The sequence below is a fragment of the Nuphar pumila genome, chromosome 13 (assembly GCF_984573655.1).
Source record: "Nuphar pumila chromosome 13, dmNupPumi1.hap1.1, whole genome shotgun sequence".
Taxonomy (NCBI): domain Eukaryota; kingdom Viridiplantae; phylum Streptophyta; class Magnoliopsida; order Nymphaeales; family Nymphaeaceae; genus Nuphar; species Nuphar pumila.
This window is the reverse complement of record NC_143261.1, coordinates 291,283-317,872: the sequence shown is the minus strand read 5'-3', so window position 1 is coordinate 317,872 and position 26,590 is coordinate 291,283. Positions and strand designations below refer to the sequence as shown.

The 26,590-nt window shown below is 38.3% G+C and overlaps 1 protein-coding gene across 2 annotated transcripts in view; it reads left to right on the top strand.

Moving 5' to 3' along the window:
• LOC149817426 (guanine nucleotide exchange factor SPIKE 1-like) overlaps nt 1-26,590 on the top strand; it is a 224,570-nt gene that overhangs the window by 172,075 nt on the left and 25,905 nt on the right. For both annotated transcript variants that reach the window (XM_089985904.1, XM_089985903.1), the window contains exons 22-23: nt 15,597-15,672; nt 15,857-15,967. In XM_089985904.1, coding sequence (XP_089842030.1) covers nt 15,597-15,672; nt 15,857-15,967 — 187 coding nt within the window. The remainder of the gene's footprint in view (nt 1-15,596; nt 15,673-15,856; nt 15,968-26,590) is intronic.

Here is a 26,590-nt window from a genome sequence, read left to right as displayed (position 1 = left end):
GCCAAATCTATGGATTCATAATTGACTATCTTAATCAACTCAGAAGATCATCACAATTTATTATAATCTTTCATTTATTCATAATAAAGATTTACAAAATCCACGCCGGATCACCTGGTATGGGAAATGTACAACCTCACAAGGAGTTACCGCCCTAGACGGTTGGTCGGCCTGGTCTTGGACAATGCACTTCTTCACAGGAATATACCGTCTTCGCGGGCTACCCGCTATTGGACAATGCACTTCCTCACAAAGACTTACCGCTTTAGTCGGATTACCTAATCTGGTCATGTACACCCTCACAGAGAATCCTTTAGGAACAGTTCCTCAACGGGTACCATATCCAGTGAAAACTATTGTGATACATGCATCAATACAATTGACCACTCTTAGGGTCGATAGCCATCAACACGGGCATAAGCATGTATACAATCAAAGCATCGCATCATACATCACTTCATATGACATTAAAATTATAAAATCATACATTTAACCAATAAGGCTTCATGAACCAAAGTTCACTATTGAACTTAAACATTTATCGCATGCATTCATAATTTCATTTCACGTGGCATTTAAATCATATCATACATAAGCATATTATCCTACGCATCATATCATCGAAACAAAGAACATTGCACTTCGTAAATTGAACCTCGAAGTATGCGTAAACAAAACATGAGTTTTATGTATGCATTCGTTAACATGCAGATTTCATAATACGAAGCAACTAAACCTCAGCATACATAACTCCTACGTAGTTCGAGATTTGCACACACGATAAAAGTCATATGCATTTTTCACCACATGAATCGATATATCACCTTAGATATAATTGTATAAGGGTTGGTCAAAATCTCATTGACCATCCTATCATACATCATACACATATATTTTCTCAAGCAAACAAGACATACAAGTTCAAAACAATTTATAACATTCGCATGCTTTCTTCTATACAAGAATAAATGAGTCCATCATATGACAAGACAATATATATATATATATATAATATTCACAGTACGCATCGAACATGACTTATACATGTCCATAGTAGTTATATGTGCACCATGTATCAAATTTATACAAACACACAAAGCAATATAGTATGCGCAAACCAAAGTATGATGACACACATTGCATACATATTATACATTCATAAGTGCACAGGCATTCAAACCCACACATAGGTGTACCTGCAGCAAACACACTCCATATTCCGCTAACTACAATCATGACAAGCATGATCTCCGAACTACAATCACAAGAGTCTTAGATATCTACAACTAAGTAAAGTGTGTGAGATTAACTTGTATTTGCAATTTATTTAGATATTCAGTGCAACATCATGCTTACACAATTAGTGCCTAAACATGCTCTCTATAAGTTCAGTTAAGGTATCTTACTTGAATATTGTGAAGAACAATGAATCGAAACTCAAAAGACAGAGGAGTTTTGAAGTCTGCAAAGACCACTACCCAAGCAATACAACGAACCCTTCGTGTGCGATCGCAAATACCAAAAACTAAAAAAAAAATGCTAATTATAACAAGATTAGCCAAAAATAGCAAATTACCCTATAAATCATTACCAAGAGCCAAATAACACACAAATACACTCCAATAATTTATAAACTTTATCAAAAATATATTTAAATATAATATATATAGTGATTTATAGCCCAAAATAGTTCTATAAATGCAAATTATACTCTGATTGGCTTGAATGAACAAATAAATATGTAATAAATAAATAAATGAAATTCAAAAGCTAGAAACACATTTCTAATTTGGAGATAAAAAAAGTTCTTTATTTATTAATAATCCTTAAAAATTATGGGTTTTACAGTGACCCATCAATGATACTGAAATTGAAGAACATGCTTACACAAAAACTCTTCATGAAAAAATTGAGCACTCTAAGGTATTTTCTCGCGTTGAGGTTGATCAATGACCTGATCGTTTAGTCCTCACACAACGTAAGTATGCCTTTGACTTGCTTACTCGTTTTGGCATGATTGATTGCAAACCAGTTCAAACACCTGCTGCAATAAATGTAAAGCTATCTCATGATATCGATGGGGACAAGTTACCGTCAGAACCTGAAAAGTTTAGAAGTCTAGTTGGAGCTTTAGAGTATTTACATTCACTAGACCCGATTTGATCTTTGTTGTGAATCATATATGCATGCTCCTAAAGTTAGCCACATGGAGGCAGCCAAAAGAGTGCTCAGATATATTAAAAGGTACCATTGGAGATGGTCTTGTGTATAAAAAACATGAACCAGGTAAATGTGAACATGGAATTGGTGGTTCTTGCATATTCAAATGCAGATTGGGCAAGTGATATATCAACCAGGTGCAGGATATGTTGTTTTCTTGGTTCCACACTTAGTATCATGGTCAAGTCGAAAGCAAAAGCCTATGGCGAGATCTACTTCAGAGGCAGAGTATAGAGCAATGGCATCTGTTACAGCAGAGATTCTCTGGATGAGACATTTATTAACTACTCTTAGTATAACATGATCAAATGCTTAGGCCAAATATGGAGCTCTTGTAGGCATGATAGTTGAAATTATGTAGATAAATGTTCATACAAGTACGTTGAGGATAAGATTACATCTGATTCTGCATGACCAAATAAAACATTTTCAGATTATCACTTTGTTGATGTGAAAGTTAAATAAAGGACGTAGGAACAAAATATGGCCTATCTAGAATGAGGCATACCATGTTGAAGGACAAGTAGTGCATGTTTAATCGCCATGCATAACTTGAGGTGGATTGTTAGCACAAAAAGTAGTTCTATATGTTCATGTCAGGGGCCCCAGCTTACTTACCAAAAACAAAAAAGATGCACGCGTGCACATGTGCGCACTGAGGCAGGAACCAGTAGGGTGGTGTGTGCCTGAGACCGGCACATGACTCTTGGAGCTCCAACACTGGTCACTGAGCACTGCCTCTGGAGGTTTAGGTGGCATTGTAGCTTTCAAGACCTGGTTGCCCTGTTGTGGTTTTATTCCTTGAGAAACATATAGGTGTTATCCACGACTTAATGAAGAAAACAGAGTGTTTTCCCACGGGGCATGCGAACGGATCCCATGCAATGTTGTTAGTATCGGTGTGTACCGGCCGGTACGTATCATATCGGCAGAAAATCGATACGCATCATCCCTGAATAGGCTATTTTTTAATATTATTTTAATAGTTTTAGCATGTGTCACGTTCTGATTGGCACATAATGTTTTATTATTATTTTTTGGCCGATACATTGGCCAAACGATTCAGGGCTGATACTGATATTGACAACATTACTCCCATGGGAAGGTAGTCAGTCCATGTGGAACATGGCAGGCTCACTTTTTATGTGAAAAATTTTCTCCATTGTTAGGTGGGGAAGGGGGAATCCTTCCAAGCAGGAAACCACACACATGCCCTTAAAGTGAGACATCATTCCCACAGACCCATCAAGCTAAACGGGCTCCCAAGGAGCTTGAGAGATGGCCCAACCAGGCTTCTACGGGCATGCAGTCTTGGCCCAGGTCATTTTAGGCTGAGGCCTTGGATCCAGGCTCAAAAATTGGGTAACTGGGTTGGGTTTGGGTCCAGGCTGGACTAGGGATGTTAACGGGTCGGATTCAGATGAAAAAAGATCAAATCAATTTGGATCTGACATAATTAGATTCGGATTCAGAGTCAGATGGAAAAAGATAAAACCAAATCCAGATCCAAATAGTTTAAAGCCCCATATTTACACTTAATTGGATTGTGATCTTAGTCGGATTCGGGTTTTACGGATTCAGATTCAGATTCAGATTTCAACACAAAATTAATGCCAAAATCCAATTTGATTTCTAATCGGATCAAGATTCGGGTAAGATATCAGGTTACATCCGACCTGTTAAAAAACAGTCTACCTGGGGCAGACCTGGATCTTGACATTCAGGTTTCGGGCTGCAGAAGCAGTTTAAACCTGGTCCATTCCTAGCCATATAGCAGCCCAATGTCAAACTTTTGTGAGGAAATGGCGTGGCTCTTTCAGGCCCTTGTAGTCAAATCCTTCAAGTGAAAAAGCCAGATTCAATTAAGTCCTTGCATGTGGTCTCAAAAGTTGAAATGGATACTCATCGGAGTTTGGCATAAACAGCAAAAAATCAATAAAGAATGAACAAATGATTACAATGGTTTTACATTCAAAAAGATGATGAGAAAAACCACATAAAAAACTCAGTTCTAAAAAAAAAGTGTAGCTCGAGGTAAAATAAATCTATGTGAAAATTTTCTTTGAAAATCAAATGAGGGTATCGGAACGTGATTCAAACTCAAGGCTCAATATGATTTAAACCAGAGCTCCGATGAAATTGAATCCAAAGTGTTTCTCCTAGATATAAATTTTTATGTTCTGAATGTCTCAACATTTAAGTTACAAGCTTGTTACTGTTGGCAGTAATTTAATTTATGCATTTTTATGAATGTTACCCGACACCATTTATGGGATGCTTTTATAATGTCTCCATTTTGGATTTCATTATATAAATCAAATATTTATGGTGTATTTTCTCACCTTAGAGAAATTCTCAGAGGCCAAGGGACCAACTGGCTGTACTCTGATTTTGATACCAGCTTTCTGGAACTCTCGTGAAGGGATGATATGTGAAGTTAGACTTTCATTTTTTGGGCCTATGGTGCTCACATATTTTTTGAGATAAACAACCATCAGATCAGGTTCTGTAATCTATTGTTTCTATATCATATTTTTTGGAAATAAATAAATAAAAAATGTCACCATCAGAATTAGATTACAGAATTCGGATTATGTGAATGTATTCCTTATTTCAAGGATGCAAAACCAAGAAAGGTCACTGTTTGGCCATTTCTTAGAGGCACAAGCATAGACATCACATAAAGCTAAAACATTAGGGTATTTCCCATTAAAGAGCCTGGCATTTCTCTCTAGCCATATGCTCCACCAATTCAAATATAGCCATCACTTCTAAATCAGTCTCCAGTGTGAGCACTTCCGGAATAACGTCATGCCAAGAATTAATTCCCTTATGCAGCTGTTTATAGTGGGATTGAATTGAATATGTGGTGATGCCCACTTGAATGAAAACTAGAATTGAGAACAAAACCGCAATATATGTCCCGTAGTTTCTGTTATGAATATGCTTAGATTCTTGTCCATGTATTCTTGATTGGTTGAGTTTTTATGTTTCATGTATGCTGGTCACTGTATTTTATTTATTGTGTATTGGTTGTAATGCTATTCTAGTCTTTTGGTCAAGAATTGTTAGTATAGGGGCATAGTGGTCATTCAAGTAGAATGCGTTCTTTGTACACAAAAGTTGTATTCAAGGGTATCTCTATCATTGGATGTAGTGTGTGTGTGTGTGTATATATATATATATATATATATATAATGTTGACTTAAGAGGCATCCAGCCTTAATCAACAATTAGAGACCGTTCGAAAGAATTCATCTCTCTCTCTCTCTCTATCTACACACACACACACACACATACATATCCTTTGCTTTGGTTCAATCTACAAGTGAGGCAACACATAAGTGGATTCATACCCAGGTTTTTATTATTTCCTCATTAGATTTGCTTGGTACCATATTTAAATTCTTTTTTCTCCACCATTTTTTCTTGTGAATCAGGGAGGTAAATCAGTCGGATTCAATTTGGATGTTGGCTTTGTTAGAACTGGAGTTCTAATCTGCGCTGATCTGCAATGAGAAAATAAGAAGAACAGAAGGAGACGCTGAAGGCTTTGGCTGCAAGGGTTCATGCTTCAATTAATTCAGCGTTACCCGATGTTTCGTTATATTAAACTATTAGGTTACAAAGGAATTTTATCATGGACATATCTGTCCTACAACAAGACATAGAATTACATGCGTGTCCCCAGTTCACGTCAAACACGCAAGTCTGAGTTCAGGTCTGGATCAGACTCAATCCAAACCCAAACTGAATTCACAACACTTAATAGCCTCCCTCAAGTTGTGCATGGTCTTGGACCATGGACAACTTGTTCTTCAAATACCAAAATCTGCTTTTCGTCAAACCCTTTGTAAATAAGTCTGCCACCTGGTCTTCCGTAGGTATGAAATGAGGCTTAATCTCTTTGTCTTCAATCTTCTGTCGAATGAAGTGCTGATCTATCTCAATATGTTTTGTCTTACTGTGGAAAATAGGATTAAAAGATATTTTGATGGCACTTTAGTTGTCACACAATAAGATAGATTTTGAGATCCGTTCCTCCAATTCATTCAACAAATGCCTTGTCCAGGTAGCTTCAGCAATTGCAGCAGCCATTGATCGATATTCAGCTTCAGTACTTGATCTAGGTATTGCCTTTTGTTTTCTACTGCTCCAGGATACTAAGTTTTCCCCAAGAAAGATGCAATACCCGGAAACCGACCTTCTTTCATCAGGATCTCCTGCCCAATCCGCATCGTTGTAGATCATTATATCATGCATGACCCCTTCTTTCCAACTTTTCTTATATATCAACCCTTCTCCAATGGTACCTTTTAAATACCTCAACACACGTTTGACAGCATCCATGTGTCCTGTTCGCGGCTCATGCATGAACTGTGATACTTGATTGACAGAATAAACAATGTCAGGGCAAGTAAAAGTAAGATTTTGAAGCATACCAACTACACTTCGATATCTTGTAGGATCTGGGTACAAATCTCCATCCTGTGAACTAAGCTTTTGATGTAAGACACTCGGGGTAGACAAAGGTTTACAATCTTGCATACCGAATTTCTTCAAGAAATCTAGTGTGTAAATATGTTGTGTCATTGTCAGGCAACCCTCCTTCCTGTCTACCTCGACTCCAAGGAAATAACGCAGAACTCCCAAGTGCTTCATCTTAAACCTTTGACTTAAAAGTCTCTTTATTTCTTCAATATGGTTCATCGAGTTCCCTGTGACAATAATGTCATCAACGTATATCAACAACAAGGTGGTGATGTCTTTACCCTTGAATATAAACAATGAGTGATCCAAGAGAGATCGACCGAACCCATGTTTCTGTATTTCTAAGGAGAAACTTTCAAACCACGAGCGTGATGCCTGCTTCAAACCATATATGGCTCTTTTTAGTCTGCATACATGTGTGCTTGGGTCTCCCTCAGCATATCCTGGAGGTTGTTCCATGTAAACTTCTTCTTTCAAGTCTTCATGAAGGAATGCATTTTTGACATCTAACTGACTCAATGTCCATCCATGTTTGACAGCTAATGATAGTATAATTCTTATTGTCCTCATTTTAACCATGGGACTAAAGGTTTCATCATAATCCTGGCCATATGCTTCTCTAAACCCCTTTGCAACAAGTCTTGCTTTGCATCGTTCTATGGTGCCATCGGGCTTGTATTTAATTTTATAAATTCACTTGGAATCAACAACATTTTTGTTAGGAGGTCTGGAAACAATTTCCCACGTCTGACATTCATGAAGGGCTTCCACTTCTTCATTCATGGCCTCAATCCATTTGTTTGATTTCATTGCTTGATGAAACCCCACGGGTTCATCATGCTTATCAACCTGAGATAAAAAGAGTTGAAGGTCCATATAAAAATTATTGTAACTGATGCACCTGTCGATGGGATGTCTGATTCTATTTGAACTCCTCAAGTTTCTGGCAGGCACATAAGTGTCTGGTTCAAGATGAGAAACAGGGAGAGCACCTTTTTCTCTTCGCACATACATGTACCCTTTGAATTTATCAATTTGATGAGATTGTGGGTTTGTCTCTCCTTCAGCATATGAAGCTCCACCGACCTGATCACCAGATTGAGGTAAGCATGTTTGACTTGGGTCAATGTCATTTCGGTCAGCCGACTGTGTTTCCTGAGTGCATTGAGATGAACAATCACCATAAACACTTGCAAATAATTATGCATTCATCCATGGATGATAAACTTCTTCTCTGGGAATTCTCTGACAAGTATCAAAAGAGGCATTTCCAAAATTATTCTCATCAAACACAACATTCCTGGAGATTTTAACACGTTTAGTCATAGGATCATAACACTGATACCCTTTGTAATCATCGGCATATCCCACGAATCTACACTTGGAAGCCTTTGGCTGAAATTTATTTCTGAGAGAATCATCAATGTGAACATAGCAAGTACATCCAAATACACACAGAGCATCATAATCAGGCTGAATGCCGAAAAGAGAAAAATATGGTGTACTATTTTGTAAAACTATCATGGGCAAACGGTTTATAATATAGACTGCATAATGGAATGCCTCTGTCCACAAACCAATGGGAATATTGCTATCATGCATCATGCTCATAGCCGTTTCAACAATATGTCTATGCTTTCTCTCAGCAATCCCATTTTGTTGTGGCGTATGTGGACAAGACATTCTATGCTTTATTCCATTACTTTTGGAGAAAATCAATAAAGTCCTTCGATGTATATTCACCACCTCCATCACAGTGAAAATGCATGATGTTGGAATTATTTAATTTCTCAGAGACAAGTTGATTAAGGAAGTTTGATGACAAACCGGACTGGTTTAGGGAAGGATCCATGATTTAAAGAAAGGAGCAATGGAATAGCTAATAAAACTTGGAAATAATCTGACTGTTTAAAAACAATCCAAAGGAGAACTGGTTGTAACAGATTTCGGATCTGTCTGCCTTTTTTTTTAACAGATGTCAGATCACGAGAAAATCCAAATAAGCAATACAATATGCGTGAATCAAGTCACCTGAACACGGCGTGTTTGATTAGCGTTAATGGGAAAAAGAGAACACGATTCCAAAATCACGGTAAAGATGTTAACAGACTGATTAAAGCCAGAGAACAGAATCTAAGAAAAATAAAGGTTTATCTTGGAATACCATAACAATTTCAGAAGAGAACTCGATTGGAGAAGATAACCATACAAGAAATCAAGGTGAGAGTAAATGGGTCACGATTCAAGAAAATAACTCAAGATGAAAAGACGATAGGTTTTAGAAACTTGTGAACAGACATTTAGAAAAAGACGTGTTTCAGTCTTTTAAATGGAAACACGAAACCTTTTTCAAGAAGAGATGACGGCAAGGAGAAATCGATTTTTTTTTTGTTCGAGGAAATATGATAACACAGAAAAAATAGTGAGGGCAGAATGTTTTCCTGACTGAAATCAAGACATCTCCTTGTTCATACCTTTTTGGAAGTATTACCGAGCCCTAGACCCAACCTTGCTTTGATACCATGTTAGAACTGGAGTTCTAATCTGTGTCGATCTGCAATGACAAAATAAGAACAGAAGGAGATGCTGAAGGCTTTGGCTGCAAGGGTTCACCCTTCAATTAATTCAGCGTTACCCGATGTTTCATTATATTAAACTATTAGGTTACAAAGGAATTTTATCATGGACATATCTGTCCTACAACAAGACATAGAATTACATGTGTGTCCCCAGTTCACGTCAAACACACAAGTCTGAGTTCGGGTCTGGATCAGACCCAAACCAAACCCAAACTGAATTCACGACACTTAATAGGCTTTACTGAAGCCACATAATTGGGTACTGGCTAAAAGGATTGGGAGTTATATGGAAAATGGTAGTACTAAATCTGGATCCAACTAGCTTAAAATTGCTAATTGTATACACCTTTACACATAATCAGATTTGGACATCCTTCAGATTCAGATTGGGTTTGGACTTAGACTTGCATTCGGATGAAAAACCCCATACCGAATCCAAACCGAATTGTGGATCAGATGCTCCTCAGTCCACTGACTTTGACTAATCAGATTTAAGTTCAGCCATATGCTCGACCTAAATTCGAACTGTTGACATCCCTAAAATCCTATACTGAAGGATATAGCATCAAGTATAAGCTTGTTTCCAACTGCATGGTAACATTATTTCTTATGGCATACTATTAAGTGGCTCATTAGCATCCAAATTTATGTTTTTTTATTGGAAAAAATCTTTCTTTCTTTTTTCCTTTTCATATAAAGTTGCAATTGTTATGTTAAGATTGATGTAATATATGGTGTGTCACATGGGTGCGGGTGCGGCGATGCGGCACTTTCAAAAAACTTGGGTGCGGGGGTGTGGGAGGGCAAAAATCTAAAAAATTATATATATATATATATATATATATATATATATATATATATATATATATATATATATATATATATAATTTTTAAGTTTCAATAGTTAACAACAGTAACACTAATGCAATAAAAAACAATTATCATAATATCATCAAATGTGTTTAGCATGCTCGATTTAGTGAGAATCGACTCTTGGATCATGACTTTTTAATGAAAAAATATGTTTTTATGAGCAAAAAAAAACTAATACCTTCATACTTCATAGCCATTGATTTTGATTCTTGAATCACTGGTAAAACCTGTATATAGGTCAGATTCCGGTGATCTAAAAGCCGGTTTTCACTAAACACAAACCTATATATCACATTTATGGTGTTGAATGTGAGAAAAATACCAAAAAACTGTGATTTTGAGTTGAGAACAAGAAAGTGGCCAGAACCAGCGTATTACGGGGAGAGAGAGAGAGAGAGAGAGAGAGAGACAGAATATGTACCGGATTTTGGTGGTAGCTCGAGGTCGTCGCCGGCGTCGGGGTCGAGAGGAGAGGTTGGGAGGATTAGGGCAAAAAATTTTGCCCTAATCCTCCTCTCCTCAGTCCATTTCATTGGACAATTTTTTTTTTTTAAAGTCCAAAAGTTGGACATATATGACCCTAGGTGTGTTGACCGCACCCAGGGTCGGTTGACCACACCGGGTGTTGCACCCGCATCCCGTCACTCAGGGTCGGTTGACTGCACCGAGTGCCGCACTCGTGTCATGTTGCGTCGATGCGGGTGCGGCACCTGGTTGGCCAAATCCCTGTGACAATATATATGTATTAGTGTTTTGTATGCTAACCCTTCTTGTTATGTATATGTACATTTTATTCTTTATAGGGGTATTATTGTGTTTTTTTCATAAGTCTGGTGTAGAGTCAACAGTTTTTGTCTTCTAGTGAGGTAGAGTGTTATCAATTTTTGTCTTCCAGTGAGGTAGAAGGGTCGACTCCTTTGTATTACTTCAATTTTGGCTTAATGAAGTTTCTCTTCTCATCTTCTTCTTTGTTATCTCGCTCATGATTGCAATCCTATTGTTTTGATTGTTTAATTATCTTATGGATGTTTCTATGGACTTTATTTATTGGTGAAATTTTCTTGATCATTTAGAGCATGTTTGGAAGCAAGAAAAACTTTCATAGAAAAAAAAAATTGCCTATGAGAAGTTTTGATATGATAATTTTTCTAAATTGAAATTTTTTACTTGTTTAGGTACCATTAGAAAACTAAAATAAAAATCTTGAATAAATAAGAGGGGGTAGTGGGGGAGCTTCTCCGACGCAGTTTTCCAGGAGGTGGGGTGATGGTGGGTGGTGGTGGTGGTAGTGAAATGGATGGTGGTGGTGGTGGAGTTTCTCTAGCGTCGTTTTTCAGGATGTGGGTGATGAATGGTGATGATTAAGGGTGGGGAGGGCGGTTTTCCTGGATGTGGGTGATGGTGATTGATGGTGGGGAGGGCAGTTTTCTGGGAGGTGGGTGGTGTTGAGATGGATGGTGATGGTGGATTTTCTTCCGTGCCATTTTTTGAGAGGTGGGTGCTAATGGTAGTGGTAGTGGTGAGATAGATGGTGATGATGGATAGTGCAAAATCATCGTGGGGAGGGCGGTTTTTTGAGGGGTGGGTGGTGGTGGAGGTGAGATGGATGGTGGTGATAGTGGTGGTGGGTGGTGGTTAGATGGATGGTGGTGGTGGTGGATTTTCTCCGGTGCCATTTTTCGAGAGGTGGGTGCTAGTGGTAGTGGTAATGGTGAGATAGATGGTGATGATACAACAAACAACAACAACAACAACAACAACTACGCCTTCATCCCAAAACAATTGGGGTCAGCGATATGAACCAAAAAAGAAATTCATTTTGGGTCTTCCACATGAATCCTTTTCTTCCAATCATTTCTATCCAATGCCATGTCCTCGGTGAGGTTCAAAGCATTCATATCATTTCCTATCATCTCCATCTAAGTCTTCCTAGGCTTACCCCGACCTCTTTTAACTAATATATTTTTCCATTTCTCCAACCTTCTAACTGGAGCATCATTAGGCCTTCGCCGAATATGTCCAAACCACCGTAAACGATTCTCTCGCATCTTATTTTCAATGGGTGCAACACCTACCTTCTTACGTATCTCCTCGTTCCGAATCTTATCTTTTATTGTATTTCCACACATCCATCTAAGCATCCGCATCTCAGCTACACTCATTTTTTGAATATGATGTCTCTTGGCAGCCCAACATTCCGTACCATATAGTAAAGCGGGTCTAATAGTCGTCCTATAAAACTTTCCCTTCAATCGCAATGGCATTCTACGATCGCACAGCACTCCAGTTGCACTTTTCCATTTCATTCACCCAACCTTTATCCTATGATTTACATCTCCATCAATTTCTCCATACTTTTGAATGATGGATCCCAAATATTTGAAATAATCATTCACTGGTATTTCTTGCTCACCAAGCTTCACTACACTCCCATCACTACTTCGTTGCTTACTAAACCGACATTCCATATATTCAGTCTTACTCTTACTTAACTTAAAACCTCTAGCTTCCAATGTCTGTCTCCATAATTCTAACTTAGCATTAACCCCAGCTCTAGACTCATCAATCAAAACAATATCATCAGCAAACAACATACACCACGGTACATTTTCTTGAATTGATCTCGTAAGCTCATCCATCACTATCGCAAATATGAAAGGGCTTAAAGCAGATTCTTAATGTAACCCAACCGTTATCGGAAAATTGGTTGTCACCACTCCACAAGTGCGGACATTGGTTACTACTCCTTCATACATATATTTAATTATACTAATGTACTTGAGAGAAACACCTTTCTTCATCATTGTCCACCAGAGAACGTCCCTAGGTACTTTATCGTATGCCTTCTCTAAATCAATAAAAACCATATGCAAATCTTTGTTCATCTCTCTATATCTTTCAATAAGTTGTCTAAGAAGATGTATAGCTTCCATAGTTGATCTTCCAGGCATAAAACCAAATTGATTCTCCGATATCATGACAACCTTCCTCAACCTAGACTCAATCACCCTCTCCCAAAGTTTCATAGTATGACTCATGAGTTTTATACCACGATAGTTTGTGCAATCTTGTATATCACCCTTATTCTTATATAAAGGCACCAAAGTACTCTTCCTCCACTCATTAGGCATCTTATTTGTTCGCCAAATCAAGTTAAAAAGATTTGTCAACCATTCTAAACCTTTCCCTCCCAAGCATTTCCAAGCCTCGATAGGTATACCATCTGGGCCAACTGCCCTTCTTGATTTCATTTTCTTCAAAGCATCTGCAATTTCTTTCTTTTGAATCTTGTGCATGAAGTCACGATTGATCTCATGAAAAGGAATGGAGAAGTCTCCAAGATCTTGAGCATGACTATCATTAAATAGCTTATCAAAATAATCTTTACATCTCTCCTTAATCTCCTCATCTTTGACTAAAACCCTTTGCGTTTCATCTCTGATACATCTAACCATACCCAAATCCCTCGATTTCCTATCTCTCATATTTGCAAGCCTATAAATATCCTTCTCGCCTTCTTTGGTATCCAACTTGTCATAAACCTCCTTATATACCTTAGCTCTCGCGTTTCGAACTACTTTTTTAGCTTCCTTCTTTGCTATCATATACTTCTCCAAATTCTCATTATCCCGACTCTTACTTAGATTTCTATAACACTCTCTTTTAACCTTAATAGCTAATTTGACATCCTCGTTCCACCAGGATGTATCTTTACCTAGTGGTGCACCGCCTTTAGACTCACCTAATACCTCCTTAGTCACTTTTCTCATGCCACCCGCTATCTTATTCCACATTGATTCTGAATCCTCCTTGAGACACCAATCAACTTCCTTAACTACCTGCTGTAGAAACATTCCTTGTTTAGCTCCTTTCAGTGCCCACCACTTAATTCTAGGATCTATCCTATGTCTATCCCTTTTGCGGCATTGTCTAATTCTAAGATCTAAAATTAAGACTCTATGTTGTGTAGCTACACTTTCTCCCGGTATAACCTTACAATCGATGCAACAACCCCTATCTCTCTTTCTAAGTAGGAAAAAATCTATCTGACTCGTATTAACCCCACTTTTAAATGTTACTAGGTGAGACTCCCTCTTCCTAAACCAAGTGTTTGCTAAGATCATATCATTGGACAAACAAAAATCTAAAATCCTTTCTCCACTTTCATTTCTTTCTCCTATACCATAGCCTCCATGGATACTCTCAAATCCATCCCTACTAATGCCTACATGTCCATTAAGGTCACTGCCGATGAAAAGCTTTTCTAAACCTACTTGAGGTGCATAAACACTAATAATATTAATAATATCCGTACCTAATACTAATTTAATAAGTAAAATTCTATCGCCCTTTCTACGGACCTCAACTACATTATCTGTAAACTGACGACTCATAACAATCCCTACTCCATTCCTATTCCTATTTATTCCTGTATACCAAATCTTATATCCCCAAGGTTCTATCACTTTTGCTTTCTCACCTACCCATTTGGTCTCTTGTAGACATAAAATATCAATCTTTCTCCTACACATAACATCTACTAACTCTACCAACTTACCAGTTAAAGACCCTATGTTCCAAGTGACTAACCTAATTTTATGCTCTTGGACTAACTTCTTTACCACCCATCCAACAAAGTGAGGGAACCCTTGCCTATTTGACACCACACCCGGGCGCTGGTGTGACGCGTCGCTTCTGGGCGACGACCTAGCAACCCTTGCCCATTTATCACTGCATCCGGGCCTAGAGAGTACAGCGCGTCACTCAGTAGGGAACGCCCCAACTAAATTCTCATATTGGTTCATTTTCATAGGGTATGACTAAGTTTTTATGTTGGCTGTCACAGGCCTACCGCAACCCTCCTCCTTTATTCGGGCTTGGGATCGACAGTGTATAACTAAACAATTATACACAGGCGGAGTTAAAAATTAAAGGACGAACTACGAAATGGAGATAGATGGTGATGATGGATAGTGAAAAATCATCGTGGGGAGGGTGGTTTTTCAAGAGGTGGGTGATGGTGGGTGGTGGTGGTGGTGAGATGGATGATGGTGATAGTGGTAGTGGGTGGTGGTTAGATGGATGGTTGTGGTGGTCGTGGTGAGATGGGTAGTGAGGAGTGGACCTCACCATTTTCTTTTGGTGTAGGGAACATTCCTCCACCTCGCCCCATGGAAGAATGTTTCCTATCAAAAAGTGTACTTTTTATAAAAAGTCTCAGAGAGAAAATTTCTCTTGTTTGGAAGGGTCGGAAAAACTGTATGGATTTTCCAATTTGTGTCACTTTTCCTACATCTTTCCCACTTCCAAACGTGCCCTTAGGAATTTCTGAGCTGTCAAAACCTTTTGATATTTTCACCCTTCTTAGACCCACTTCTGTTATACTAATGTGTTCTTTTGCAAACTGCTTCTTTTACTTTTGTTTTTCACCAGGAACTATCTTGCATCAGTTCTAATCCAGGAGCTTTTCCTCACCTGGGATCACGAAGATTTATCTCAACGTGCCAAGGTGAGTCCAATTTGATTGTCAAGTTTGTTGCTTTATCTTATATGATATATTGATTCCAGTTTGCATTTCTTCCATTTTGATAAATTCCATGTTTCTGGTGCTTTTGCCTTGCATTTCCTTTTGTTTCAATGTTACTTGTTCAACTCAATAACCAATGATGTACTTTCCTCTAAATCTTTGTTAGGCTGCTCGGATGTTGGTAGTTCTTATGTGCAAGCACGAGTTTGATGCTCGATACCAGAAGCCTGAGGACAAACTCTATATTGCCCAGCTATATTTTCCACTTGTAGGACAGGTATGTAAGATTGTTGAATGATTTTTCTAGTTCAAGTTCTTTCTAATCTATCGTTTCTTTGGGATTGTGAACTGTATCTATATACAATAGCTCCCAGAGATTCTGAACCCTTTTTTGTTATAAGATATCCATAGTTTCACTAACTGGAACAAATTGGAAATTCAGTGTTGTTGCCTGCTAAAAAGGGAAATCTCATAGATGTTAGAATATGGGTGCTTTATATATATATATATATATATATATATATATATATATATATATATATATATATATGGAGTAATGGGTAGGCTAAATGATACGTGCTAAATGGGGTTTTCTACTCTTCTGGTGTTTTTTTCGCAGTTTCGACCCCATAAATGTGTTGGGCATGGTCCATTTACGAGGAATCCACACCTGGATCATGTGTTTTCAATGAAAAAAATGATATTTAGATGCCTGTGCACATCACTTCATTGCACATCAGTCCCCACCACTGGCCCTGCAACCCTCATTAGGTCGATTCTTTTCCCAAATAAATAGCGACTGGAAAAAGGACTATGAAGTCCAGAGGAAACATTCAGGCCATTTGGGTGTCTGATACATTGCTTTCAAATGTCATTGTCATACCCATGGCTGGTGGCATTCGTGATTATCAAGTCCGCACAAAATTGGCATCTTTAGATGGAATAGTACCTGCAAGTCACGGCTTTATGATTGGTACTGCAGGCATGAGGAATGTGTGGCTCTCAATGGAGCACCAATCTATTTTATGGTGTAATCAACTTGTAGTGCAGGTATCGCACACATTACTGAGTATTATTGATTCCAAAACTGGTCAACCATTCATGAATGCTCGCAAAAGGTTTGCTGTGTTTACCAAAATGCTTCATAGTGGAATACCTCAAAGCTTTAACTGGGTGGGACAACTACCAGCTCCTTTGCTTTCTGAGCATGCCAGTGTTGAGGTTGACAAAATCCTTGCTGGGTCATTACCAGCTGGCAGGAGATACCCTTGCCTGTAATCTGTTCACTGGGCAGAGGATAGCCTTGACAGAGATTTGTATATCCAGACACCAACCATGACTGTTTTGGCCATGGATGGTAGGAGAAGGTGGCTTGACATTAAGAAATTGATTTTGGATCAGTATGTGGAGTCTCAAAGTGCACGATCCAAAGAAGGTGCTGATGCCTCTGGAAGGTTACCCCGAAGTATCATATTGGTTGGCCATTCTATGGGTGGATTTGTTGCTAGAGCTGCAATTGTCCACCCTCATTTAAGAAAATCGGCAGTGGAAACTGTCTTTACAAGTACATAGATCACATTTGTATGGTCAGAATTTAAAAATAAAACAAAAAAACCTGAAAACCCTATTTAGCACGTATCATTTAGCATATTTCATTTAGCACCTACCCATTACTATATATATGTTCATATACATATATGTATATATATAAGTATGTTTTTGTGATTGTAATATTCTTTACCCTCTAGGGGTATTTTAGTCTTTATTTTGACCTTTGATTATATTGTTAAGGGCATTATTGTCCTTAACAATATAACCTGAATATAGCTTTTGGGAGCTCCCAACAGCTAGATTTTTAGCCGTTGGGGAGTCCTCGACCGCTATATTGGGAGCTCCTTGTTAGATTTTATAAATCCAAAGTTTTACCATGCGTGAAGGATGAGGAAGAGAGAGAGAGAGGGAAGGAGCTGTAGAGAAACCCTGATTCCCAATACAAGAATTGGCTGCCACTAATCTTGTGATTATATGTTGTTACTAATACAAATTTAGGGTACTAAAATACCCTTTTACAACAACGAATAATTACATATGTGCCATTAACGAAATGATGCATGATCACGGGTCTGTGTGAAAGTATCTCCAATAAGATACTAAGATCAAGACTTTAATATTCTTGATAATAAACCCGGCACGAATGCACAATAAGAACACTTGTGCACAAAAGCACAACTCACAAATAACTCACAAATGCGCAAAGGCATAAAATAATGGAATCAATTTATTGAGCACTTGGGCTTTGACTCAAAGCCATGAAGAAATACAAAGGGGGGAACCCCTATTTATAAGAACACAAGAGGAGCCTTAGAGGGGCTCCACTCATAGACGTTGGAGCCCCTCCAACGGTCATAAATGTGACCGTTGGAGAGGGCCCAACGTCTATGTTAGTGGGCCCCCCAAGGTACCTTTTGGTACTTTACATAAAAGAAATAAAAGAAAATAAAAAAACAAAAAGAAAGAAAATAAAAACAAATTTACAATCACATCCATAAAGTGAATGTGCGTAAAACAGGGAAAAAGATTAAACTACCCCTATGGCTAAACAAATAGAAATATATATTTTATATATATAATAAGTAGATACATATACATATATATTAATATATGTATATGTATTACCATATATATATAATATATATATTACATTATATGATTATGTACATAATTTAACACCTCCCCTCAAACTTAGGACAGGATGACCGAGAGTTTGCTAAGAAGGAAGTTGAAACGCGGAGCACACAAGGCTTTAGTGAAGAAATCCGCCAACTGATACTCGGACATGACATATGGAAGGTCAATGATTCCTTGGAGGTACGCCTCCCGAACATAGTGACAATCCATCTCGATATGTTTGGTCTGCTCATGAAAGGTGTGATTTTTAGCAATATAAATCGCACTTTTGTTGTCACAGCATAGCTTGGTGGGCTCTTCAATTGTGATTCTCATGTCTTCCAGCAACTGATGAATCCAAACAATTTTCATGGTAGTAGTCGCCATGGCACGATATTCAGCTTCAGTTGATGATAGAGACACCTTTTGCTGCTTCTTGCATCTCCATGAGATCAATGAGTCTCTTAAGAATACACAAAATCCAGTGGTAGAGTGACGGTTATTTGGGTCACCTCCCCAATCAGAATCAGTATAAGCAATTAATTTTAACTCAGAAGAGGAAGACAGAAAAACTCCCTTATTAATAGTGTGCTTTAGGTATCTCACGACACGTAAGATAGCACCCATGTGAACAGAAGTTGGTGCATGCTGAAACTGACTTGCCGTATGCACCGCATATGAGATATCTGGTCTGGTGATACTTAGGTACATCAACGATCCTACTAGCTGCCTGTAGGGAGTAGGATCGAAGAGAGGTAACACCATCATCAATCTTCATTTTAGCTCCTACTATAGCAGGAGTTTCACAAATTTTATCGTCCGTAATACCTGACCTGTCAATAATCTCAGATGCCAGCTTAGTTTGAGACAAAATATCCTCTATGAGAGTATGCTACCTCAATACCCAAAAAATAAGTTAAGAAACCCAAGTCAGACATTTCAAACTTATCCTTTAAAACAGATTTTATGCTTTTAATCCCGTTAGAATCGCTCCCAGTTATAAGCATGTCATCCACATATAGTAGCAGAATAACAATCCCTGCATTAGATTTTCTAACAAACAAAGCAGTATTAGTAAAGCAGGATGAAAAACCATTATCTAACATTACGGAGTTAAACCTATCATACCAAGCCTTGGGAGCTTGTTTTAAACCATAAAGTGCTTTCCGAAGGCGAAGCACTTTTCCTTTAGGAAATTCCATTCCAGGAGGAGCATCCATATATACTTCTTCGTTTAGAACTCCGTTTAAAAAAGCATTCTTAACATCCATCTGATAGATGTTCCATTTATTGATTGAGGCAACGGTTATAAGACATCGGACGGTGACCATCCGAGCTACCGGGGCAAAGGTCTCCTCATAATCAATCCCATATTTTTGACCATATCCTTTAGCAGCTAAGCGGGCCTTATATCTCTCAAGGGACCCATCACTCTTAGTCTTGACTTTAAACACCCATCTACACCCTATTGCTTTGTTGTCTTTAGGGAGGTCTTGAAACTCCCATGTCTTTGCTTTCTTTAGAGCTTCAAGTTCATTATTCATAGCGACTATCCATTTCGGACAATTTCGTTCTTCCTCGAAGTTCCTAGGTTCTATGTAAGAGTGAATGACGCTTAGGCCGGCTCTATATTTAGGCGAAAAGGACTCATATGAAATGAACCTAGAAGGAGGTCTTCTTAGTCTTTCGGTCCTACGAAGGTTTTCTTCACTCGAAGGTGTAGACTCATTATCATATCTTTCGAGGGCACTTCTGAAAGTATTCCTATCTCTATGAGAGTAGGTTATGGGATCTCTATGTGGTTCTTCACTGATATGTTGATGAAGTGTTGAGGACTCAGAATGGGTTTCATTATTACTTAAGTTATTTTGATTTGATTCATCATCACTAGTATCATCATCATCAGTCAATAAATCAAACAGAAATGAATAGTCAATATTCTCGTCATTAGTTTCAAGTTTTTCGAAACCACTAATATTTTCCAAGAAGCTTACATTTCTGGAAACATATAGTTTATTACTTTTAATATCATAACAGCGAAAGCCTTTTTGAGTTTCAGAATAACCAAAGGAGAGAGTTTGTCATTTTTATCAGTAAGGACAAAACATTTGCATCCAAACACCCTTAACCTGCTGTAATCAGGTTCTTTTTCGTATAATTTTTCAAATGAGGAAATCTTGTTCAAGTTTTTAGATGGAAGTCTATTTATGAGATAGACAGATGTAAGGGCTGCCTCAGCCCAAAGTTTTTTCGGAATATTTTGTGAAATTAGCAAAGTTCGTATTGTTTCAATAATGTGCCTATGTTTTCGTTCCGCCAACCCATTTTGTTGGGGGGTTTAGGACAAGACTTTTGATGGAGAATTCCATAATTTTCAAGATAACTTTTGAATTCATTGGAAAGATATTCGTCACCCGAATCGGTTCTAAGAATTTTTAAATTTCCATTGAATTGATTTAAAACCATCATATGAAATGTTTTAAAAGTTGAGAAAACTTCATGTTTATGTTTAAGAAAATATATCCAACTAAACCTAGTGAAATCGTCCACAAAGATAACATAGTATGAGAAACCTCCCTTAGATATCACCGGAGCCGGACCCCATACATCGGAGTGAACAATTTCAAAAGGTCTTGTTGTAAACATGGATCTTTGAGGAAAAGGAAGACTTCTCATTTTTCCAAGAATACATTCATTACAAACAAAATTTTCATTACAAAGATGCTTAATAAAAGGCAAATAAGAGATTTTAACAATATTGGGATGACCCAATCTCTTATGCCATACATGAATATCTTTGTTTTGAGCAACATTACAAAATTGATTTTTGGAAATTTTAAGAAAATCAACATAGTAAAGGTCTCCTCTCCTAGAGCCTTCCCCAATCAACTTCCCGGACTGGCGGTCCTGTATCCAACATTTATCAGAAGAAAACTTTATATCGCAACCATGGTCCGAGAGTTGAGAAACGGAAAGTAAGTTTAGGTTTAGTTTTGGTATAAGACGAATTTTTGGGATAAAGAAGTCTTGTTTTTCAAAATTGCCCATTCCTTTAATTTCAAGAGGTGTTCCATCCGCCCTTGAGACAAAAGATGGAAGAAAATTTTTAGAATAATCAGAAAGAAAACAAGGACTTGGAGTCATATGAAATGAAGCACCAGAATCAAGGAGTCAAGATGTCTTACCGAGAGAGGATGAGGATGACATAGCGGCTCCAGAAATGCCTCCTTTGTGAATAGGTTGAAGAGCATCCATAATTTGTTGAAGCGAAAGAGACTCATTTGATGACGAAGGTCGTTCCTCTGATTGGGATGCTAAAGCCGCGGCAAGAAATTTCTTCCATTTGGGACAAAGGGGTTTGATATGCCCCGGTTCTTTACAAAAATGGCAAGTTAATTTGCTATAGTCTCTCTTGCTATATTGATCATTTCCTCCTTGCCCTTGATTTTTGAAATGGGGGTGGTTTAAAGGTTTTCAAACTATTTCAGGGTCTTGACACGGCATTAACCACTTCATAATCACTTTGAGAAGGTGTAGCAAGGATACTCAGGTTATTTCTACTAATCCCCATACGTGTTTCCTCACCACTTAGCTTGGTGATGACATCTTCAATAGAGGGAGATGTGAAAGCGGATAGGAGAGAGGACCGAATTTGCTCAAATTCGGGTCTAAGACCATTTAGGAAGTTGAAGAATCGATCTTCCTCTAGTTGCTTGTGTCTTAATTCAATAGCTTCTCCACTCCATTTTGGTTCGAGCATAGCAAGCTCGTCCCAAATAGATAATAGTTCGGCAAAATATTCCTGAATAGACAAATCATTTTGTTGAAGGGTCAAAGTTTTCTTTTGGAGATAATATTTGTGAGATAAGTCCCTTGAAGTATACATTTTTTCAAGGTACAACCAAGCTTCGGAGGCCCTTTTAAACTTAATGATGTTGGCATTGATCTTGGTTTCAACGGATGAAAAAATCCAAGATAAAATTTTGAAGTTCTTCATTTCCCACTCATCATTCTTTTTTTAATATTCTTCTAGGGCCTTTTGTCTATCTTCACCTTCAAGAATCTTAATATCCCCTTTCTCTATGATAGAAAGTTTGGGTTCGGGTTCCGATATGGAACCTTTAACGTATCCCCAAAGGCCTTTCCCTTTGATATGGGCTTCCATATTGTCGGCCCAAACATGGTAGTTCGAACCACTAAGTTTAAACCCAAGGGAGAAGTGAGAGTCTTTTTCACCCATTAGAGAGGTAAGACGATAGAAAATAAAGTGTACCTTAAAAGTTTTTCAAACTTTTCTTGACAAAAGTTGCTTCTAAAATATTGCCCAAAGTAGATGATTTACTCCAAAACTTCACTTACTTGAGGGCACGATTTTTGAGGTACTTCACAAGTGGCGGGATGCACGATCCTCCTCCTTCAACGAGGCTCTGATACCATGTGAAAGTATCTCCAATAAGATACTAAGATCAAGACCTTAATATTCTTGATAATAAACCCGACACGAATGCACAATAAGAACACTGTGCACAAAAGCACAACTCACAAATAACTCACAAATGCGCAAAGGCATAAAATAATGGAATCAATTTATTGAGCACTTGGGCTTTGACTCAAAACCATGAAGAAATACAAAGGGGGGAACCCCTATTTATAAGAACACAAGAGGGGCCTTGGAGGGGCTCCACTCATAGACGTTGGAGCCCCTCCAACGGTCACAAATGTGACCGTTGGAGAGGGCCCAACGTCTATGTTAGTTGGCCCCCCAAGGTACCTTTTGGTACTTTACATAAAAGAAATAAAAGAAAATAAAAAAACAAAAAGAAAGAAAATAAAAACAAATTTACAATCACATCCATAAAGTGAATGTGCGTAAAACAGGGAAAAAGATTAAACTACCCCTACGGCTAAACAAATAGAAATATATATTTTATATATATAATAAGTAGATACATATACATATATATTAATATATGTATATGTATTACCATATATATATAAAATATATATATATATTACATTATATGATTATGTACATAATTTAACAGTCTGGACCCTGATCCGATATAAACACAAACACGTCTTTTCACCCTCCCTCAAGTTGTGCATGGTTTTGAACCATGAACAACTTGCCTTTAGTCAAGCCTTTTTGTGAATATAACAGCCACTTGATCGGTAGTTCGTACAAATTCAGGCTCAATCTCCTTCTCTTCTACCTTTTGTCTCACAAAATGTTGATCTATTTCGATGTGTTTGGCACGACTGTGATAAATGGAATTGAAGGACATATTGATGACACTTTGATTATCACATAAAAGGAGGGATCGAGAGATTGATTCTCCCACTTCTGTCAGTAAGTGCCTAATCCATGTAGCTTCAGCAGTAGCAGCTGCCATTGACCTATATTCGGCTTTTGTACTTCATTTAGTAACAACCTTTTGTTTCTTACTGCTTCAGGATACCAAATTCATCCCAACAAAGACACAATGGCCTGATACGGATCTGCGTTCGTCTGGATCTCCCGTCGAGTCTGCATCAGTATAGACAATAATTTCATGTGCATTTTGCTCATTTGTCCTTTTTCTGTACAAAAGACCATCCCCAATAATTCTTTTCAAGTACCAAAGTATCTGCTTAACCGCTTCCATATGCTCTTCACGCGGCTCATGCATAAACTGAGATACTTGATTTACTGAGTAAACGATATCAGGTCGAGTGAAAGTGAGATATTACAACATGCCGATTATGCTACGATATTTTGTAGGATCCTCATATAAATCTCCATCTTGAGAACTGAGTTTCTGATGAAGGACACTAGGAGTTCCCAAGGGTTTGCAATCTTTCATACCTGCCTTGTTGAGGACATCAATAGTGTATTTATGTTGGGTGAGAGTCATTCCTTCAAAAGTACTCTCAACTTCAACTCCAAGGAAGTGTCGTAGTTTCTCAAGATCCTTCATTTTGAATCTCTGATTCAAGAGATGCTTAACCTTCTCAATATGAACTTTGAAGTTACTTATGATGATAATATCGGCTACGTATATCAATAGGATAGTAACTGTGTCTTGGTTCTTGAATATAAACAAGGAATGGTCAAGGAGAGATCGCCTAAAACCATATTTTTGTATTTTTAGAGAGAAACTATCAAACCAAAAACGGGATGCCTGCTTCAACTCATATATCTCCCTTTTTAATTTGCATACGTATTTTATAGGATTTTCTTCTGCATATAACGTGGGTTGTTCCATGTATACTTCCTCCTTCAAATTTCCATGTAAAAAAGCATTTTTGACATCAAGCTGACTGATTGTCCATTGATGTTCAATAGCTAAAGATAGTGACTCTGATTGTTCCCATTTTCACAACTGGACTAAAGGTCTCATTATAATTTTGTCTTTGCTCCTGTGTAAATCCTTTGGCGACAAGTCTCGCCTTGTACCGTTCTATAGTGCCATCCGGTTTATACTTTATTTTGTACACCCATTTCGACCCAACTACATTTCTGTCAGGTGGTCTGGGAACATCCCGGGTACCACATTCATGGAGAGCCTCCATTTCTTCATTCATTGCTTCAATCCATCTTTTAGAATTTGCTGCTTGAGAAAATATTGTGGGCTCATCTTCCTTGCCCAAAGCAGTTAGAAAAGGTTAAAAGTTCAGTGAAAATCTTTCATATCTGACCCATCTTTCGATCGGATGACGAGAGCGGGTGGATCTTCTAACATCAAAAGTAGAAGCAGATGTATAGGGTGTATCCATTTCCTGATTAAAAATAGTGGCCCCACTCTTCCTCGTCGAGTATAAACAAAACCTTTATACCTTTCTGGATCCAAAGATGGCTTTGTGCTCTCCTGTGCAATAAACCTATCAATAGGCATAGTTTATTTATCTTTCTTATCACAATCTGAAGAACAAATATCGTTAGTACCGTAGAAAAGTTCAGAATTCAACAAGGATGATAGACCTCAACTTTGGAATTTGATTCAGAAGAAGTGATGTGACGATGATCAAAATTCAATTCGTCGAAGATAACATTTCTTGATATTTTGATGTGCTTGCTCATGGGATCATAGCACCTGTATCTTTTACAGTTATATGCATAAGCATAACCCACAAACCTGCACTTCAAAGCCTTCTCCTGAAACTTATGTCTCATTGAACTGGCAATATGAACATAACATACACAACCAAACACGTGCAAATTATGATAGTTGGGATGAACTTCAAATAGGGAAAAGTAAGGGGACTTGTTCTCCAAAATAGAAATGGGCAATCGATTTATCACATGGACTGTTGAATGAAAGACTTCTTGTAACGACCCCAATCCATACCCTTTGAAAATGCGGATTTTTTTTTTTCAATGCGGAAACCTTCCTAGAGATCTGGGGTCCTCACAGTTCCAATTTTCATTGGATAGCCCAACCACCACAAACGAAGTTGCAATCATCATCCATAAGAACCAACTAAAACTCTTTTATGAACCAATAAGAGTCTCATACACAACTCAAAAGGAAAACACCCCTCATCTGGAAAGACCCGAAACCCCCAAATCATAGATTTGGGGTTTTAGGTTTAGGGTTGACATAAACCCCAAATCCTACCCTCAAACCCCCACATGGAATCGAACCCATGTTCGATCCCTCACCTCGTTCCCAAGAAGACCCGTACCTATTTTCGCTGGTTTTCCGGAGATCGAAGGCTACCGTGGCGGAAGTATCGAGCTGGCTGGAGTCACCCTTCCCTGCTGTCGTGACAGGGAGTGTGGCTGTTGTTTGCCGCGACCCTCGGTGGTTGTTGGTGGCCAAAGCTCATCGACGACAAGACCCTCCTTCCGGCGTGCGCACACTGACAGGGAGAGAGAGAGAGAGAGAGAGAGAGAGACCGAGTGAAGAGGGCAAGAACCCCCTCTCCCCTCCCCCTTTATCGGCCCCAAGCCCCCCCTTTCTTGCCGAGGGGCGCGGGGTCGGTTACGCTCTGCGTAACCCCTCCCTCGCCCCCCCTTCTGTTTTCGGCTCCAGAAATATCGGGCAACCCTTATCGGGTTGCCCCTTTCTTTTAAAAGGGTTGCTACAGGGCGCGGCTCGGGTCCGGACCCGAGACCCGTAACCCAGCCCCAACCGATATGGATCCACAAGTTGGATCCAAATGGATCCACAAGTTGGATCCAAATGGATCCAACTGTGGATCCTCGGATTAATAAAAATAAATAAATTTTATAATTAAAATTTTATCTATT